Source organism: Engystomops pustulosus, chromosome 7, assembly GCF_040894005.1.
Source record: "Engystomops pustulosus chromosome 7, aEngPut4.maternal, whole genome shotgun sequence".
Classification (NCBI taxonomy): Eukaryota; Metazoa; Chordata; class Amphibia; order Anura; family Leptodactylidae; genus Engystomops; species Engystomops pustulosus.
Genome location: NC_092417.1, coordinates 3735374 through 3757459, shown reverse-complemented (window position 1 = coordinate 3757459; position 22086 = coordinate 3735374). Strand labels below are relative to the sequence as shown.

General features: G+C 50.6%; 1 protein-coding gene across 1 annotated transcript; it reads right to left on the bottom strand.

Annotated features, from left to right (window-relative positions):
- Positions 1-656: 656 nt before the first annotated feature.
- LOC140068875 (uncharacterized) lies at positions 657-13242 on the bottom strand. The gene is made up of 3 exons (XM_072114242.1): positions 13212-13242; positions 12567-12725; positions 657-6255 (listed from the first exon to the last, which is right to left on the bottom strand). Exons 2-3 carry the CDS (start codon positions 12702-12704, stop codon positions 790-792), a joined length of 5604 nt encoding a protein of 1867 aa, XP_071970343.1. The 5' UTR covers positions 12705-12725; positions 13212-13242; the 3' UTR covers positions 657-789.
- Between the last annotated feature and the right edge of the window lie 8844 nt (positions 13243-22086).

The following is a 22086-nucleotide window of genomic DNA, read 5'->3' as shown; positions in this document are numbered from 1 at the left end:
TTAGTGAGGAGAAGGACAAAGTCTGCCATACTGTAATGGGGGTGGTAGATCAGATGGGAACGTGCAACATGGAGGGCCTAGAGGTAGAGAAGGATTTTGGGAATTGGTTGAGTCCCAGCAAGGACCATGAGGCTTGGGCTGCTGCCTGTGAAGGCGTGGTGGTAGTCACAGTTATGGTGCCATGTAGGAGCTAGAAGATGGGATGAGTGGCCAGAACGAGACCTACACGAGACCTCAGTAATCTCTATCTATTAATAAATACTAACAGTATATAGTTACTCAATCACTAAATCTACAGGGTTATCCAAAAATCCTAAGCAGCAGCACATAGCATATAGCATTGGGGGACGTCACATCACAGCGCCCCCCCATTATATAGGTGCGATAGTGAAAGGGTCTATACTGGATCATAATCAGCACCGGGGAGATCACATATAGATGACAACGGGTTGGTCCAATATTACTGAACCAGCCTGATGATGTGGTCTGTACCGTAGCCACCTACCTCACACCTCACTACCTACTAGTCCCCGCCACCCCCTGCACTTCTGAGTATCCTGTACGATATTTGATGGTATTTAGATCTTACATTTTTTTCTTTTTAAATGTAAGAAACAAAACTACGTAAAATAATGAGACACGAGAGACGAGGCGGCTTCAGCGACAATCGAGAACTTTATTATTTTCTTCCGATCAGGCACAGATTCATCTTTAAAACATTCATAGCAAAGAAGATTTGCAGACAATTTCTGAAAGCAAAAGGCAGGAGATGACACAAGGTCTCCGGATCTAGTAATAGTATTGTGCATAGGGAGACCAGTTACAGACATAGGGGGAGAAGGAGTAGTCATGAACTTGTGGTAAAAACTGAACCTGGGGAGCTACCTGAGGCACCACTTGCTGAGGAACAGCCTGGGGAGCTACCTGAGGCACCACTTGCTGAGGAACAGCCTGAGGAGCTACCTGAGGCACCACTTGCTGAGGAACAGCCTGAGGAGCTACCTGAGGCACCACTTGCTGAGGAACAGCCTGGGGAGCTACCTGAGGCACCACTTGCTGAGGAACAGCCTGGGGAGCTACCTGAGGCACCACTTGCTGAGGAACAGCCTGGGGAGCTACCTGAGGCACCACTTGCTGAGGAACAGCCTGGGGAGCTACCTGAGGCACCACTTGCTGAGGAACAGCCTGGGGAGCTACCTGAGGCACCACTTGCTGAGGAACAGCCTGGGGAGCTACCTGAGATACCACTTGCTGAGGGACAGCCTGGGGAGCTACCTGAGGCACCACTTGCTGAGGAACAGCCTGGGGAGCTACCTGAGATACCACTTGCTGAGGGACAGCCTGGGGAGCTACCTGAGGCACCACTTGCTGAGGAACAGCCTGGGGAGCTACCTGAGGCACCACTTGCTGAGGAACAGCCTGGGGAGCTACCTGAGGCACCACTTGCTGAGGAACAGCCTGGGGAGCTACCTGAGGCACCACTTGCTGAGGAACAGCCTGGGGAGATACCTGAGACTGTTGGGGAGCTACCTGAGATACCACTTGCTGAGGAATAGCCTGAGGAGCTACCTGAGATACCACTTGCTGAGAAACAGCCTGGGGAGCTACCTGAAACACAGCTTGTGGAGCAACCAACTGGGAAGATACCTGAGACACATATTGTGGAGCAACCTGGGGAGTCACCAGATTTTGTTGAGGAACAACAGCGTATGGAGCAGCCTGTAGAGGAACTACCTGAGGTGCTACTTGTGGAGCAACTGTCTGGGTAGCCACCTGATGTCCTACTTGTGGAGCAACTGCCTGAGGAACCACCTGAGATACCATTTGTGGAGCAACAGCCTGGGGAGCTACCTGAGACACAACTTGTGGAGCAACAACCTGGGGAGCTACCTGATATTGTTGAGGAACAACAGCATAGGGAGCCACTTGTGGCGGAACGGCCTGAGGAGCTACCTGTGATTGTTGAGGAATACTAACCTGGGAAGATACCTGCGATTGTTGGGGCATAACAACCTGGGGAGCTACCTGAGACACAGCTTGATGAGAAACCTGGGGAGTCACCTGATATTGTTGAGGAACAGTGGCATAGGGAGCAACTTGAGGTACAACCTGTGATTGTTGAGGAGCAACTGCCTGAGGAACCACTTGAGATGCCACTTGTGGAACAACAACTTGGGGAGGTATCTGAGATACAGCTTGTGGAGCAGCAGCCTGAGGAACCACCTGAGGTGCTACTTGTGGAGCAACAGCCTGGGGAGCCACCTGAGGTGCTACTTGTGGAGCAACTGCCTGGGGAGCCACCTGATGTGCTACTTGTGGAGCAACAGCCTGGGGAGCCACCTGAGGTGCTACTTGTGGAGCAACAGCCTGGGGAGCCACCTGAGGTGCTACTTGTGGAGCAATAGCCTGGGGAGCCACCTGAGGTGCTACTTGTGGAGCAACAGCCTGGGGAGCCACCTGAGGTGCTACTTGTGGAGCAACAGCCTGGGGAGCCACCTGAGGTGCTACTTGTGGAGCAACAGCCTGGGGAGCCACCTGAGGTGCTACTTGTGGAGCAACTGCCTGGGGAGCCACCTGAGGTGCTACTTGTGGAGCAATAGCCTGGGGAGCCACCTGAGGTGCTACTTGTGGAGCAATAGCCTGGGGAGCCACCTGAGGTGCTACTTGTGGAGCAATAGCCTGGGGAGCCACCTGAGGTGCTACTTGTGGAGCAACAGCCTGGGGAGCCACCTGAGGTGCTACTTGTGGAGCAATAGCCTGGGGAGCCACCTGAGGTGCTACTTGTGGAGCAACAGCCTGGGGAGCCACCTGAGGTGCTACTTGTGGAGCAACAGCCTGGGGAGCCACCTGAGGTGCTACTTGTGGAGCAACTGCCTGGGGAGCCACCTGAGGTGCTACTTGTGGAGCAATAGCCTGGGGAGCCACCTGAGGTGCTACTTGTGGAGCAATAGCCTGGGGAGCCACCTGAGGTGCTACTTGTGGAGCAACTGCCTGGGGAGCCACCTGAGGTGCTACTTGTGGAGCAACAGCCTGGGGAGCCACCTGAGGTGCTACTTGTGGAGCAACTGCCTGGGGAACTGCATTATGTACAAATTGTGGAGCAGCAGCCTGAGGGGGGGCTGGCTGAGATAGTCCTTGTTGAGGACCTGTCTGGGGAGCAGGCTGTGATACCACAGTTGGTGAAACTGCTTGGGGAGCTAGCGTTACAGATGGTGATTGTAAGACTAGCCATGAGCATGTTTGAGGTGGTGCATGCACTACAGGCGGCAGTGGTACTAACTGCTGAACTGGCGCTACTTGCTGAGCGGGCACTTGAACATGGGTCTGAGATATCACTTGCTGAGGAACCATCTGAGAAGCTACCAGAGATTGTTGGGGTACAGCTTGTGGGGCAACAGCCTGAGGAGCTACCTGGGGTAACACTTGTGGGGCAACAGCCTGAGGAGCTACCTGGGGTAACACTTGTGGGGCAACAGCCTGAGGAGCTACCTGGGGTAACACTTGTGGGGCAACAGCCTGAGGAGCTACCTGGGGTAACACTTGTGGGGCAACAGCCTGAGGAGCTACCTGGGGTAACACTTGTGGGGCAACAGCCTGAGGAGCTACCTGGGGTAACACTTGTGGGGCAACAGCCTGAGGAGCTACCTGAGGTAACACTTGTGGGGCAACAGCCTGAGGAGCTACCTGAGGTAACACTTGTGGGGCAAGAGCCTGAGGATCTACCTGGGGTAACACTTGTGGGGCAACAGCCTGAGAAGCTACCTGGGGTAACACTTGTGGGGCAAAAACCTGGGGATTCACCTGTGGTACAGCTTGTGGGGCAACAGCCTGAGGAGCTACCTGAGGTAACACTTGTGGGGCAAGAGCCTGAGGAGCTACCTGGGGTAACACTTGTGGGGCAACAACCTGGGGATTCACCTGCGGTACAGCTTGTGGAGCAACTGCCTGGGTAGCTACCTGTGGTACCATTGGAGCAGGAGATTGTAATCCTAGCCAGAAGCATGAATGGCCTGATAGAAGTGGTGCTTGTGGTACTGGTGCTGGTTGCTGGACTGGCACTGATTGTGGATGAGCTCCTATTTGGGTCTGAGCTGGCACTTGCACAGGTGCTTGTGGAGCTGGCACTTGGACTGGTGCTAGTGGAGCGGGCACTTGGACTGGTGCCTGGTGAGCTGACACTTGAACTGGTGCCTGAGGAACTGGTAGTTGGACATGTGCTTGAGGAGCTGGCACCTGGACTGGCACTTGAGGAGCTGGCACCTGGACTGGCACTTGAGGAGCTGGCACCTGGACTGGCACTTGAGGAGCTGACACCTGGACTGGTGCTTGTGGAGCTGACACTTGGACTGGTGCCTGAGGAGCTGGTAGTTGGACATGTGCTTGAGGAGCTGGCACCTGGACTGGCACTTGAGGAGCTGGCACCTGGACGGGCGCTTGAGGAGCTGACACCTGGACTGGTGCCTGAGGAGCTGACACTTGAACTGGTACCTGAGGAGCCGGTAGTTGGACATGTGCTTGAGGAGCTGGCACCTGGACTGGTACTTGAGGAGCTGACACTTGGACTGGTGCCTGAGGAGCTGACACTTGAACTGGTGCCTGAGGAGCTGGCACTTGGACTGGTACCTGAGGAGCTGGTAGTTGGACATGTGCTTGAGGAGCTGGCACCTGGACTGGCACTTGAGGAGCTGACACCTGGACTGGCACTTGAGGAGCTGACACTTGGACTGGTGCTTGAGGAGCTGACACCTGGACTGGTGCTTGTGGAGCTGACACTTGAACTGGTGCTTGTGGAGCTGACACTTGAACTGGTGCTTGTGGAGCTGACACTTGAACTGGTGCTTGAGGAGCTGGCACTTGGACTGGTGCCTGAGGGGCTGGCACTTGGACTGGTGCTTGTGTAGCTGGTACTTGGACTATTGCTTGAGGAGCTGGTATCTGGACAGGTACTTGAGGAACTGGTACTAGGACTGATGTCTGTGGAGCTGGTACTTGGACTGTCGAGGACTGCAGGGGAACTGCCTGGGTAGCTACCTGTGGTACCATTGGAGCAGGTGATTGCAAAGGTAGCCAGAAGCATGAATGTCCTGATAGAAGAGGTGCTTGTACTATAGGTAGTAGCTGGACTTGCTGAGTTGGTACTTGAAATGGTACTTGGGAAGTTGGCATCTGGACTGGTGCTTGAGGAGCTGTTACTTGAACTGGTACTTGGAAAGCTGGTACTGGGATTGGTGCTTGAGGAGCTGGTAACTGGACTTGTGCTTGAGGAGCTGGCACCTGGACCATTGCTTGAGGAGCTGGTACCTGGACTGGCAGTTGAGGAGCTGGCACCTGGACTGGCACTTGAGGAGCTGGCACCTGGACTGGCACTTGATGAGCTGGCACCTGGACTGGCACTTGATGAGCTGGCACCTGGGCTGGCACTTGAGCTGGCACCTGGACTGGCACTTGAGGAGCTGGCACCTGGACTGGCACTTGAGGAGCTGGAACCTGGACTAGTGCTTGAGGAGCCGGCATCTGGACTGGCACTTGAGGAGCTGGCACCTGGACTGGTGCTTGAGGAGCTGGCACCTGGACTGGTGCTTGAGGAGCTGGCACCTGGACTGGCGCTTGAGGAGCTGGCACCTGGACTGGCGCTTGAGGAGCTGGCACCTGGACGGGCGCTTGAGGAGCTGGCACCTGGACGGGCGCTTGAGGAGCTGGCACCTGGACTGGCGCTTGAGGAGGTTGCACCTGGACTGGCGCTTGAGGAGCTGGCACCTGGACGGGCGCTTGAGGAGCTGGTAGTGTGACATGTGCTTGAGGAGCTGGCACCTGGACTGGCGCTTGAGGAGCTGGTAGTGTGACATGTGCTTGAGGAGCTGGCACCTGGACTGGCGCTTGAGGAGCTGCTAGCTGAGCAGGGATTTGACCTTGTGCAGCTGGTACTTGTGCTTGAGGTACCAGTTGTGGGTTCTGAATGGCGGCACCAGTGAACTGTTGCACTGAAGGGATGTAAAGATTGGCCTGCTGATACGTTGCGGGTATTTGATGTGGGACCTGGGCACTCCACTGTTGCGTTGGAGCTCCAGCTGTGTATTGCTGATTTGCTTGCTGGAGAAGACATTGCTGGGAGCTGCGTTCCTTGAGCGTGTGCTTGTAATAAGCCTTAGCGACGACACAAACGAGAGTGATGTATTCCTTGAAGCTGATCTCGCCATCACGGTTCCTGTCCACGGCCTTCATGACCAGGTTAATGGTTTCTGGATCTCCGGTGTTCTGCAATGCAAGCAATGACTGCATCATACATTAAAACTGTGACAAAACATTGACAAAGTTCTGCCAAAGTTCAAAGGGCCACAAAAATAATACAAGAGGATGCTGCCTACCACAAGGTCAACTCCTAAATTTGATGAGGTCCCTCCACATTCCTCCATTCCATCGGCAAACCTCCTCTCCTCTAGGTGTAGAGCAAGCCCCCTGTCTATGGTGATGGTAGAACCTCCTCTCCTCTAGGTGTAGAGGATGCCCCCTGTCTATGGTGATGGTAGAACCTCCTCTCCTCTAGGTGTAGAGGATGCCCCCTGTCTATGGTGATGGTAGAACCTCCTCTCCTCTAGGTGTAGAGGATGCCCCCTGTCTATGGTGATGGTAGAACCTCCTCTCCTCTAGGTGTAGAGGATGCCCCCTGTCTATGGTGATGGTAGAACCTCCTCTCCTCTAGATGTAGAGGATGCTCCCTGTCTATGGTGATGATAGAACCTCCTCTCCTCTAGGTGTAGAGGATGCCCCCTGTCTATGGTGATGGTAGAACCTCCTCTCCTCTAGGTGTAGAGGATGTCCCCCGTCTATGGTGATGGTAGAACCTCCTCTCCTCTAGGTGTAGAGGATGCCCCTGTCTATGGTGATGGTAGAACCTCCTCTCCGCTAGGTGTAGAGGATGCCCCCTGTCTATGGTGATGGTAGAACCTCCTCTCCTCTAGGTGTAGAGGATGCCCCCTGTCTATGGTGATGGTAGAACCTCCTCTCCTCTAGGTGTAGAGGATGCCCCTGTCTATGGTGATGGTAGAACCTCCTCTCCTCTAGGTGTAGAGGATGCCCCCTGTCTATGGTGATGGTAGAACCACCTCTCCTCTAGGTGTAGAGGATGCCCCTGTCTATGGTAATGGTAGAACCTCCTCTCCTCTAGGTGTAGAGGATGCCCCCAGTCTATGGTGATGGTATAACCTCCTCTCCTCTAGGTGTAGAGGATGTCCCCCTGTGTATGGTGATGATATAACGTCCTCTCCGCTAGGTGTAGAGGATTCCCCCTGTCTATGGTGATGGTAGAACCTCCTCTCCTCTAGGTGTAGAGGATGTCCCCTGTCTATGGTGATGGTAGAACCGCCTCTCCTCTAGGTGTAGAGGATGCCCCCTGTCTATGGTGATGATAGAACCTCCTCTCCTCTTTTATAGGTGTAGAGGATGCTCCCTGTCTATGGTGATGGTAGAACCTTCTCTCCTCTAGGTGTAGAGGATGCCCCTTGTCTATGGTGATGGTAGAACCTCCTCTCCTCTAGGTGTAGAGGATGCCCCCTGTCTATGGTGATGGTAGAACCTCCTCTCCTCTAGGTGTAGAGGATGCCCCCTGTCTATGGTGATGGTAGAACCTCCTCTCCTCTAGGTGTAGAGGATGTCCCCTGTCTATGGTGATGGTAGAACCTCCTCTCCTCTAGGTGTAGAGGATGCCCCCTGTCTATGGTGATGGTAGAACCACCTCTCCTCTAGGTGTAGAGGATGCCCCCTGTCTATGGTGATGGTAGAACCTCCTCTCCTCTAGGTGTAGAGGATGTCCCCTGTCTATGGTGATGGTAGAACCTCCTCTCCTCTAGGTGTAGAGGATGCCCCCTGTCTATGGTGATGGTAGAACCTCCTCTCCTCTAGGTGTAGAGGATTACCCCTGTCTATGGTGATGGTAGATCCTCCTCTCCTCTAGGTGTAGAGGATGTCCCCAGTCTATGGTGATGGTAGAACCTCCTCTCCTCTAGGTGTAGAGGATGTCCCCTGTCTATGGTGATGGTAGAACCTCCTCTCCTCTAGGTGTAGAGGATGCCCCTGTCTATGGTGATGGTAGAACCTCTTCTCCCCTGGTGTAGAGGATGCCACCTGTCTATGGTGATGGTAGAACCTCCTATCCTCTAGGTGTAGATGATGTCCCCTGTCTATGGTGATGGTAGAACCTCCTCTCCTCTAGGTGTGGAGGATGCCCCTGTCTATGGTGATGGTAGATCCTCCTCTCCTCTAGGTGTAGAGGATGTCCCCTGTCTATGGTGATGGTAGACCCTCCTCTCCTCTAGGTGTAGAGGATGCCCCCTGTCTATGGTGTCTATGGTGATGGCAGACCCTCCTCTCCTCTAGGTGTAGAGGATGTCCCCTGTCTATGGTGATGGTAGAACCTCCACTCCTCTAGGTGTAGAGGATGCCTCCTGTCTATGGCGATGGTAGAACCTTCTCTCCTCTAGGTGTAAAGGATGCCCCCTGTTTATGGTGATGGTAGAACCGCCTCTCCTCTAGGTGTAGAGGATGTACCCTGTCTATGGTGATGGTAGAGCCTCCTCTCCTCTAGGTGTATAGGATGCCCCCTGTCTATGGTGATGGTAGAACCTTCTCTCCTCTAGGTGTAAAGGATGCCCCCTGTCTATGGTGATGGTAGAACCTCCTCTCCTCTAGGTGTAGAGGATGTCCCCTGTTTATGGTGATGGTAGAACAGCCTCTCCTCTAGGTGTAGAGGATGTACCCTGTCTATGGTGATGGTAGAACCTCCTCCCCTCTAGGTGTAGAGGATACCCCCTGTCTATGGTGATGGTAGAACCTCCACTCCTCTAGGTGTAGAGGATGCCTCCTGTCTATGGCGATGGTAGAACCTTCTCTCCTCTAGGTGTAAAGGATGCCCCCTGTTTATGGTGATGGTAGAACCTCCTCTCCTCTATGTGTAGAGGATGCCCCCTGTCTATGGTGATGGTAGAACCTCCTCTCCTCTAGGTGTAGAGGATGCCCCTGTCTATGGTGATGGTAGAACCTCCTCTCCTCTAGGTGTAGAGGATGCCCCCTGTCTATGGTGATGGTAGAGCCTCCTCTCCTCTAGGTGTAGAGGATGCCCCCTGTCTATGGTGATGGTAGAAGCTCCTCTCCTGTAGGTGTAGAGGATGTACCCTGTCTATGGTGATGGTAGAACCTCCTCCCCTCTAGGTGTAGAGGATACCCCCTGTCTATGGTGATGGTAGAACCTCCACTCCTCTAGGTGAAGAGGATGCCCCCTGTCTATGGTGATGGTAGAACCTCCTCTCCTCTAGGTGTAGAGGATGCCCCCTGTCTATGGTGATGGTAGAACCTCCTCTCCTCTAGGTGTAGAGGATGTCCCCTGTCTATGGTGATGGTAGAACCTCCTCTCCTCTAGGTGTAGAGGATGCCCCCTGTCTATGGTGATGGTAGAACCTCCTGTCCTCTAGGTGTAGAGGATGCCCCTGTCTATGGTGATGGTAGAACCTCCTCTCCTCTAGGTGTAGAGGATGTCCCCTGTCTATGGTAATGGTAGAACCTCCTCTCCTCTAGGTGTAGAGGATGCCCCTAGTCTATGGTGATGGTATAACCTCCTCTCCTCTAGGTGTAGAGGATGCCCCTGTGTATGGTGATGATATAACGTCCTCTCCGCTAGGTGTAGAGGATGCCCCCTGTCTATGGTGATGGTAGAACCTCCTCTCCTCTAGGTGTAGAGGATGTCCCCTGTCTATGGTGATGGTAGAACCGCCTCTCCTCTAGGTGTAGAGGATGCTCCCTGTCTATGGTGATGGTAGAACCTCCTCTCCTCTAGGTGTAGAGGATGTCCCCTGTCTATGGTGATGGTAGAACCTCCTCTCCTCTAGGTGTAGAGGATGCCCCCTGTCTATGGTGATGGTAGAACCTCCTCTCCTCTAGGTGTAGAGGATGCTCCCTGTCTATGGTGATGGTAGAACCTCCTCCCCTCTAGGTGTAGAGGATGCCCCTGTCTATGGTGATGGTAGAACCTCCTCTCCTCTAGGTGTAGAGGATGTCCCATGTCTATGATTATGGTAGAATCGCCTCTCCTCTAGGTGTAGAGGTTGCCCCCTGTCTATGGTGATGGTAGAACCTCCTCTCCTCTAGGTGTAGAGGATGTCCCCTGTCTATGGTGATGGTAGAACCTCCTCTCCTCTAGGTGTAGAGGATGCCCCCTGTCTATGGTGATGGTAGAACCTCCTCTCCTCTAGGTGTGGAGGATGCCCCCTCTCTATGGTGATGGTAGAACCTCCTCTCCTCTAGGTGTAGAGGATGCCCCCTGTCTATGGTGATGGTAGAACCTCCTCTCCTCTAGGTGTAGAGGATGCCCCCTGTCTATGGTGATGGTAGAACCTCCTCTCCTCTAGGCGTAGAGGATTCCCCCTGTCTATGGTGATGGTAGAACCTCCTCTCCTCTAGGTGTAGAGGATGCCCCTGTCTATGGTGATGGTAGAACCTCCTCTCCTCTAGGTGTAGAGGATGCCCCTGTCTATGGTGATGGTAGAATCGCCTCTCCTCTAGGTGTAGAGGATGCCCCCTGTCTATGGTGATGGTAGATCCTCCTCTCCTCTAGGTGTAGTGGATGCCCCCTGTCTATGGTGATGGTAGAACCTCCTCTCCTCTAAGTGTAAAGGATGTCCCCTGTCTATGGTGATGGTAGAACCTCCTCTCCTCTAGGTGTAGAGGATGCCCCTGTCTATGGTGATGGTAGAACCTCCTCTCCTCTAGGTGTAGAGAATGCCCCCTGTCTATGGTGATGGTAGAACCTCCTCTCCTCTAGGTGTAGAGGATGCCCCCTGTCTATGGTGATGGTAGAGCCTCCTCTCCTCTAGGTGTAGAGGATGCCCCCTGTCTATGGTGATGGTAGAAGCTCCTCTCCTGTAGGTGTAGAGGATGCCCTCTGTCTATGGTGATGGTAGATCCTCCTCTCCTCTAGGTGTAGAGGATGTCCCCTGTCTATGGTGATGGTAGAACCTCCTCTCCTCTAGGTGTAGAGGATGCCCCCTGTCTATGGTGATGGTAAAACCTCCTCTCCTCTAGGTGTAGAGGATGCCCCCTGTCTATGGTGATGGTAGAACCTCCTCTCCTCTAGGTGTAGAGGATGCCCTCTGTCTATGGTGATGGTAGATCCTCCTCTCCTCTAGGTGTAGTGGATGCCCCCTGTCTATGGTGATGGTAGAACCTCCTCTCCTCTAGGTGTAGAGGATGCCCCCTGTCTATGGTGATGGTAGAACCTCCTCTCCTCTAGGTGTAGAGGATGCCCCTGTCTATGGTGATGGTAGAACCTCCTCTCCTCCAGGTGTAGAGGATGCCCCTGTCTATGGTGATGGTAGAACCTCCTCTCCTGTAGGTGTAGAGGATGCCTCCTGTCTATGGTGATGGTAGAACCTCCTCTCCTCTAGGTGTAGAGGATGCCCCCTGTCTATGGTGATGATAGAACCTCCTCTCCTCTAGGTGTAGAGGATGTCCCTGTCTATGGTGATGGTAGAACCTCCTCTCCTCTAGGTGTAGAGGATGCCCCCTGTCTATGGTGATGGTAGAACCTCCTCTCCTCTAGGTGTAGAGGATGGTAGAACCGATTGTACTGCCACCTCAGGTGTACATTGTAATGAGGTCTCCCCTTAGTCGTCTTTCTTTAAATCTGAATAACCCCAAGCATAGTAATCTATCATTGTAATTTCTGCCTGAGTATTACTTTTCCACAGTTTAGTAGCATGTGTGCAAATATTTAAACTCTACAGTGTATCTCCTTTATGAGGTCATTAATAAAAATATTAGTGGGGCCCAAAACTGACTATTGTGTCCTCACTGGTAACTTTACCCCAATCTGATGTGCCACTAATGACCCCCCTCACTGATACGTTAGATAATATACACATTCCACCAAGCCCGAGCAGTCTCATCTTCTGTTCCAACCCTTTACAGCATCAAATGCCTTGGAAAAGTCCAGATACATAACATCCACAGCCGGTGGTACTTAGGTGACCCCCTCCTAAACCTGATGACTATGCTGGGGGATTCCCCAGACCCAACGGCCCAACACAAGTTAGCACCTTCTTTCCATTGCTTGGGAGGAACCCAACTTGCATCTGGCTCTCACCCCAGTGTTGGCCATGGGCCCCCACCTAGCCACAACCTCTTTCAAGAGAGAAGCATGGGTGACAAACCTGATGAGAGCCATCGAGACCACGAAAAAGCCTTGTCGTACACAGTAACAAAACCACGTAATAAATAACAATGTGATTACAGCCCAGACTACATCCAACTGGGTCCTCAGAATGTCGTGAATGTTGTAAATAGAGATTGTCCTCAGATGTCCAACTTGGTGACCACTCCTGGGGGGATACACAAGCACCTACCTCCTATGAAGTCAATGCTCCTTAGCCAAAAAATATGCAACATGCCCTCAGCTGGGCACCTAATTGTAGGCAATGTCTGACTCTTTGTGTCCTTGGAACATGACTGCCGCTGGTACATGAAGACATACTGCAGCACCAGCACAACCACCACTCATTCCCCCAATGGAAGGCACTTACCTTGATGGCTTCAGACAGCTCCACCTGTATGAGCTGCTCCATTTCTTCAGGTTTTAGACTTTGGCCGGGACATGGGTACTGGGAATACTTCTCGTAGATCTCCACTATACGGTGGATTGCTTGCATGAGGGCAGACATGTTGCTTGATGTTGTGCAAGGCTGCAGGACAAGGACAATAGAGACATTACTGACCCCATAGACAATGACCACCAGTACAGAGGTGGCCGATATCATGGCCAATATTATTTATAACGGGGAAAAGAACTGGAGTTAACAGAAGAGAAGAAAGTCTCTCCATAATCTCCATCCTCCATACTGTACAGACCCCACTCCTATCCGAGGAATCTTGTCCAAATCCAGCGACTATCCATGTGAGTGGGCCAATACCTTATGCTCACGGATCCTTTTGACCCTCCATAACAGATCATGTCGAAGGGAAAAGAGAATTTGGCTTGTTCAGTAAAAAGTGTATGGTCCTGCCATGGGGTCTCTGCTCACCCCACTCAGAACACATACACACTCACCTATGGAGAATTAACTAGTGTCCAGGTATGACCTATAGAAGGTGCATGCCCACCTTACAAGGACCTGAATTGCAAACACTTGGGAACCAATAGGGGAGTGAGGGGGGTGAGGTGCACTTACCTGAATGTGTGTCTTGTAGCAGAGCAGAGCAGTGCAGCATACAGTACTATCTGCTGCTCCCTACATCGTATTTATAGTGCTCCTCGCAGGGTGACACACCGCAGCGATGATGTCATCATTAATGTACAGCGCTGATTATACCCTCAGGTGGCGGCATCAGCGACACCACTAATCTTCTCCATACAACCGGTCCCATAAAAAGTCAGTCTAAGCCACTCAGTCACCCTCCCATGTACTGTGCTACTGGGGATTAGCCAGGCACTGGCCAGTCACACATTGTACTGGGGCCCTGGAGTCTGGAGGGGTCAGGGGCCACACGCAGGGTTACAATCAGACATCAGGTGATAAAACGCACTGAAGATAGATACTGGACCATGGCTGTGACACTGCAAGTCCTCTACATTCTGCAACCACTTATCATCTCAGCATGACATGACCACCACTTCTCTCAGCACCTTTCATCTGACCCCTCATCCTTTCACCAATAATCATCTGACTACCACTGATGACCTCATTCTCTGACCACCACTGATGACCTCATTCTCTGACCACCACTGATGACCTCATTCTCTGACCACCACTGATGACCTCATTCTCTGACCACCACTTCTCTGATGACCTCATTCTCTGACCCCCACTTCTCTGATGACCTCATTCTCTGACCACCACTTCTCTGATGACCTCATTCTCTGACCACCACTTCTCTGATGACCTCATTCTCTGACCACCACTTCTCTGATGACCTCGTTCTCTGACCACCACTTCTCTGATGACCTCATTCTCTGACCACCACTTCTCTGATGACCTCGTTCTCTGACCACCACTTCTCTGATGACCTCATTCTCTGACCACCACTTCTCTGATGACCTCATTCTCTGACCACCACTTCTCTGATGACCTCGTTCTCTGACCACCACTTCTCTGATGACCTCATTCTCTGACCACCACTTCTCTGATGACCTCATTCTCTGACCACCACTTCTCTGATGACCTCATTCTCTGACCACCACTTCTCTGATGACCTCATTCTCTGACCACCACTTCTCTGATGACCTCGTTCTCTGACCACCACTTCTCTGATGACCTCATTCTTTGACCACCACTTCTCTGATGACCTCATTCTCTGACCACCACTTCTCTGATGACCTCATTCTCTGACCACCACTTCTCTGATGACCTCATTCTCTGACCACCACTTCTCTGATGACCTCGTTCTCTGACCACCACTTCTCTGATGACCTCGTTCTCTGACCACCACTTCTCTGATGACCTCATTCTTTGACCACCACTTCTCTGATGACCTCATTCTCTGACCACCACTTCTCTGATGACCTCATTCTCTGACCACCACTTCTCTGATGACCTCGTTCTCTGACTACCACTTCTCTGATGACCTCGTTCTCTGACTACCACTTCTCTGATGACCTCGTTCTCTGACCACCACTTCTCTGATGACCTCGTTCTCCGACCACCACTTCTCTGATGACCTCGTTCTCTGACCACCACTTCTCTGATGACCTCGTTCTCTGACCACCACTTCTCTGATGACCTCGTTCTCTGACCACCACTTCTCTGATGACCTCGTTCTCTGACCACCAATACTCTCACCTTCTCCAACCACTGCATCTTTTGCCACCATATTCCCTGGCCACCTCTTCTCTGATCCCCTCATTCTTTGTACATATTACCAGACCATCTCACAAACCCTACTCAGAGACTTCTGTCAAATAAATACAATCACATTCTTTGACCACAACACTCTCTGACCAGGACTGCTCTCACCATCATGTTTCTGATTACCACATTCACTCCACGACCGCTTCTCTGACCACAGCTTCTCTGCTAAGTACATTCTCTGATCATTAGAATCTCTGACCACCATATTCTCTGACATTCATTCTCTGTCATCCATATTCTTTGACCACTTCTCTGACCACTAGACCACCTTATTGGTACACCACAGTTGCTGACCACCAGCCTCTTTGACCACTTCTCTGACCATCATCATTTCTTGCCACCATATTCTCTGACTACTTTATTCCTTTACAATTTCTCTGATGGCCTGATCACCACTTCTCTGACCACCACATAACCCAATCCTTCTTAGACCACACCATTCTCTGACCACCACTTCACCTTCTCTGAGCACCTCTCCTCTTACTACTTCATCTGTAACATCTTATTTTCTGACCACCACTTCTCTCATGACATCACTAACTTCTCTGACCACCACACAAACCCTACTCAGAGACTTTTGACTTTGTTCCAGACAAATATATGCAATTACGCTATTTGACCCCTACATCTCTGACCTACGCTTTTCTGATGACCACGTTGTTTTACCACTTCTTTGACCATCATCATTTCTGACCTCCACTTTCACCCACCACAACTTCTTTGACCACATGGTGCCTGAAAATATCTCCATTGAGGAGCTGAAATGGTGAAGCTTTTGCCACGGGTGAATAAAACGCATCAACTATCACATTCCTGCACATTGGTTTTGTAGGAGACCTGCTGAGATCTTTGACTACTTCTCTGACTTATTCTCTCACCACCATTTCTCCGATCATCACATTTTTTACCATTCTCTGATGTGGTCATCTCCTGGTGACCACATTCGTTGTGTTCTTCTGGCTATTTATTCCTCAGACCTCCACTTTTCTGACCACCACCACCGTATTTTGGTTTCTGTGACCACCATTAATATCTGATGACCACATCTCTGACCATTGTGTTCTTTGACTATTTATGGGACAATCAGATTCTCAGATCCTCATTCTCCGACCACATAACCCATCAGCTTCTTTCTGACTGTCAATGTTTGCTAATCGCTGTTCTCTGACCACCACTGACTACTACTCATAGAACTACTGTGACTACCCCCCTGAGCACCATCAGAAGGCCCCATCTCTGGAATCTCATCTCCTTCTTTGACCCCCACACTGTAGGCTGACAAGATGATGATGATGTTCTTGGTCGTCTCTGACGCCCTCCTCTGGTCACCTATCACCACCGCACTCAGTTGACCCTATTGACCTCCTTACATATTTGGGGCAGAGCAGGATCGGGGCGGATTCCATCTCCATTACAGATCCCGGGCCATTACCGATACAATGTTAATGATATATTATGTAAATGTCACCGGCTCAGGATGACAAGTCCCTGCACCGCTCATTACTCTAATTGTTATAATCAGCGGGTCACAGCGCGGGCGGCTTCACCGGCACATGGGGGTCAGCAGCGCACGGTGTACAGGACGTATGGGGCCATTATATGCACTATATGGCAGTGTTACATGGGATCAGATACACAGCTCAGCGGTATCACACAGGAGAGGATTAGATACACAGCTCAGCAGTATCACACAGGAGAGCATTAGATACACGGCTCAGCAGTATCACACAGGAGAGGATTAGATACACAGCTCAGCAGTATCACACAGGAGAGGATTAGATACACAGCTCAGCAGTATCACACAGGAGAGGATTAGATACACAGCTCAGAAGTATCACACAGGAGAGGATTAGATACACAGCTCAGAAGTATCACACAGGAGAGGATTAGATACACAGTTCAGCGGTATCACACATGATAGGATTAGATACACAGCTCAGAAGTATCACACAGGAGAGGATTAGATACACAGCTCAGCGGTATCACACAGGAGAGGATTAGATACAAAGCGCAGCAGTCAGTATCACACAGGAGAGGATTAGATACACAGCTCAGCAGTATCACACAGGATAGGATCAGATACTCAGCTCAGCAGTATCACACAGGATAGGATTAGATACACAGACCAGCAGGCAGTATCACACAGGAGAGGATTAGATACACAGCTCAGCAGTATCACACAAGATAGGATTAGATACACCGCTCAGCAGTCAGTATCACACAGCAGAGGATTAGATACAGAGCTCAGCAGTATCACACAGGAGAGGATTAGATACACAGCTCAGCACAGTATCACACATGATAGGATTAGATACACAGCTCAGTCAGTATCACACATGATAGCATTATATACACAGCTCAGCAGTATCACACAGGATATGATTAGATACACAGCTCAGCAGACAGTATCACACAGGAGAGGATTAGATACACAGCTCAGCAGTCAGTATCACACAGGAGAGGATTAGATACACAGCTCAGCAGTATCACAAAGGAGAGGATTAGATACACGGCTCAGCAGTATCACACAGGAGAGGATTAGATACACAGCTCAGCATTCAGTATCACACAGGAGAGGATTAGATACACAGCTCAGTCAGTATCACACAGGGTAGGATTAGATACACCGCTCAGCAGTATCACGCAGGGTAGGATTAGGTACACAGCTCAGCAGTCAGTATCACACATGATAGGATTAGATACACAGCGCAGTCAGTATCACGCAGGATAGGATTAGATACACAGCTTAGCAGACTGTATCACATCGGATAGGATTAGATACACAGCTCAGCAGACAGTATCACACAGGAGAGGATTAGATACACAGCTCAGCAGTATCACACAGGATAGGATTAGATACACAGCTCAGCAGACAGCATCACACAGGATGGGATTAGATACACAGCTCAGCAGACAGTATCACACAGGATGGGATTAGATACACAGCTCAGCAGCCAGTATCACACAGGATGGGATTAGATACACAGCTCAGTATCACAGGTGTTCTGCACATACATGACACACTCCTGGCAGGATTAACCATCTCCCTGCCGGAGCGCAGTCATACGGTGGTAATTAGCGCTGCCGGTAATGGTCGGGTTGCACGTTGCTCCTCACCCACATTCTCCTGAGCCCCTAATTACACACGCAGCCGCCCGTCACTAGATTTGGGTTAAGGGATCACAGGGAGGAGCTCAGGGAGAATTAAGGCACCTGTAAAGGAGATTACTACCTGCTGACTGCCCAGGTTTAGGGACACCACCAAATAATCCAGGCACCACGTCCATCCACCCGCTGGGTACAAAGGGTCACTCCCAGGGGGCGGTCAGTTCCCCCATAGACGATGCTCTAGGGTTTCGAGATGAAGACCAGATCTCACAATACTTCTTCTAGGAGTTGCGCTCTACTTTCGACTCTGTAGACTTGTTCCAAATTTGTGACTGCCTTGTTGTCTCACTTTGTAGGTCACGTCTGGCCTGAGGTCCCCCATTGGATGGGCAAATGTCATCTACCACATGGGGCAGTACCTAACCCTGGTGGCTCTTGTTGAGTATTGCTTACCCCTGCTCTGGTCAAGAACCAATTAGTAATTAGTAGTGATTATTGTGAGTGTCTTGTCTCCCATACAGCAAATAGAGACAGGATTTTAGAAGATTGATGGTCCATCTGTCCATGAAAGGTGACAACGTAGTGTCCACAAGGATTGCCCATGTGGCTTCCCCTTGAGTGACTGTGGCGTAACGTCCTACATACCTTTGGGTAGGTGTGGGTAAAAACTAACACTCACTTTGGGTACAACAGTTTTGGACCTATTGTAACATCTTGTACCTTTGCTCTGGTCAGTGATCAACCTAACGATGCAATGGATCTGCTGGAATATGTCACTCTCCGTGTCTGGTCAAAGATCAACCCAACTGTGGTGGAGAATCTCCTTCCCTGAGGGTGGTCAAAGATCCACAAACTGTGACGGAGAATCTCCTTCCCTGAGGGTGGTCAAAGATCCACAAACTGTGACGGAGAATCTCCTTCCCTGAGGGTGGTCAAAGATCCACAAACTGTGACGGAGAATCTCCTTCCCTGAGGGTGGTCAAAGATCCACAAACTGTGACGGAGAATCTCCTTCCCTGAGGGTGGTCAAAGATCCACAAACTGTGACGGAGAATCTCCTTCCCTGAGGGTGGTCAAAGATCCACAAACTGTGACGGAGAATCTCCTTCCCTGAGGGTGGTCAAAGATCCACAAACTGTGACGGAGAATCTCCTTCCCTGAGGGTGGTCAAAGATCCACAAACTGTGACGGAGAGAATCTCCTTCCCTGAGGGTGGTCAAAGATCAACCCAACCAAGGTGGATCTGCTGGAGTATCTCACACTACAGATATGATCCACCAAGATGTGTTGGATCTGCTGGAGCATCTTCTTCCCCAAGTCTGGTCAAAGATCACTTCAACTTTGATGGACCTATTGATCTGTGTGAGCTTTTCCCCTTATTATTAAGTTTTTAAACGTTTGTGGAGTAACTCCGGTGTAGTGTTGGCCTTGAGGGTGGATGTCGGCCATACATATGTATCCCTGAACAAAGCATCGGTATATATTAGCGATACATGAGAAACACTTAATGTAATGAGCCGCCTCGCCCCGGCCTCTGTGTGATCTCTACATCCCGCACTTATCCCAATTATAAATATCATTAAATTCAGATCTTTATTTGGAAGCTTCACACCTAGACCATAAATCATTGACATGGGTTCAGCTATGAAAAGTGGACATTCAGGATGAACGAGGAGCACAGAGTCCAAAGAACAGGTACATGTCAGGGGAGTCATCCGGAACCATGATCTATGGTCTCTCCAGGATCTGATGGTGGGTCATGATATATCCGGAACCATGATGTGTGGTCTCCCCAGGATCTGATGGTGGGTCATGATATATCTGGTACCATGATGTGTGGTCTCTCCAGGATCTGATGGTGGGTCATGATATATCCAGTACCATGATCTATGGTCTCTCCAGGATCTGATGGTGGGTCATGATATATCCGGTACCATGATCTATGGTCTCTCCAGGATCTGATGGTGGGTCATGATATATCCGGAACCATGATCTATGGTCTGACCAGGATCTGATGGTGGGTCATGATATATCCGGTACCATGATGTGTGGTCTCTCCAGGATCTGATGGTGGGTCATGATATATCCGGTACCATGATCTATGGTCTCTCCAGGATCTGATGGTGGGTCATGATATATCCGGTACCATGATCTATGGTCTCTCCAGGATCTGATGGTGGGTCATGATATATCCGGTACCATGATGTGTGGTCTCTCCAGGATCTGATGGTGGGTCATGATATATCCAGTACCATGATCTCTGGTCTCTCCAGGATCCGATGGTGGGTCATGATATATCCGGTACCATGATGTGTGGTCTCCCCAGGATCTGATGGTGGGTCATGATATATCCGGAACCATGATCTATGGTCTCTCCAGGATCTGATGGTGGGTCATGATATATCCAGTACCATGATCTCTGGTCTCTCCAGGATCTGATGGTGGGTCATGATATATCCGGTACCATGATGTGTGGTCTCTCCCGGATCTGATGGTGGGTCATGATATATCTGGTACCATGATGTGTGGTCTCTCCAGGATCTGATGGTGGGTCATGATATATCCGGTACCATGATCTATGGTCTCTCCAGGATCTGATGGTGGGTCATGATATATCTGGTACCATGATCTATGGTCTCTCTAGGATCTGATGGTGGGTCATGATATATCTGGTACCATGATGTGTGGTCTCTCCAGGATCTGATGGTGGGTCATGATATATCTGGTACCATGATGTATGGTCTCTCCAGGATCTGATGGTGGGTCATGATATATCTGGTACCATGATCTATGGTCTCTCCAGGATCTGATGGTGGGTCATGATATATCTGGTACCATGATCTATGGTCTCTCCAGGATCTGATGGTGGGTCATGATATATCTGGTACCATGATGTGTGGTCTCTCCAGGATCTGATGGTGGGTCATGATATATCTGGTACCATGATGTGTGGTCTCTCCAGGATCTGATGGTGGGTCATGATATATCCGGTACCATGATCTATGGTCTCTCCAGGATCTGATGGTGGGTCATGATATATCCGGTACCATGATCTATGGTCTCTCCGGGATCTGATGGTGGGTCATGATATATCCGGTACCATGATCTATGGTCTCTCCAGGATCTGATGGTGGGTCATGATATATCTGGTACCATGATCTATGGTCTCTCCAGGATCTGATGGTGGGTCATGATATATCTGGTACCATGATGTGTGGTCTCTCCAGGATCTGATGGTGGGTCATGATATATCTGGTACCATGATGTGTGGTCTCTCCAGGATCTGATGGTGGGTCATGATATATCCGGTACCATGATGTGTGGTCTCTCCAGGATCTGATGGTGGGTCATGATATATCTGGTACCATGATCTATGGTCTCTCCAGGATCTGATGGTGGGTCATGATATATCCGGTACCATGATCTATGGTCTCTCCAGGATCCGATGGTGGGTCTTGATATATCCGGTACCATGATCTATGGTCTCTCCAGGATCTGATGGTGGGTCATGATATATCCAGTACCATGATCTATGGTCTCTCCAGGATCTGATGGTGGGTCATGATATATCTGGTACCATGATGTATGGTCTCTCCAGGATCTGATGGTGGGTCATGATATATCTGGTACCATGATCTATGGTCTCTCCAGGATCTGATGGTGGGTCATGATATATCCGGTACCATGATCTATGGTCTCTCCAGGATCTGATGGTGGGTCATGATATATCCGGTACCATGATGTGTGGTCTCTCCAGGATCTGATGGTGGGTCATGATATATCCGGTACCATGATGTGTGGTCTCTCCAGGATCTGATGGTGGGTCATGATATATCCGGTACCATGATCTATGGTCTCTCCAGGATCTGATGGTGGGTCATGATATATCCGGTACCATGATGTGTGGTCTCTCCAGGATCTGATGGCAGGGTCATGATATATCTGGTTGTCTCTTCAGGAGCAGAAGACATCTGTATAACATCTGGGGTTAATGATGACTCAAGGGCACCCATAGAGGAAGGACACCCCAATAATAACACATCCAGGTGCTGGACACAAAAATGTTAAATTTATGGGAGAGATTTTTCAG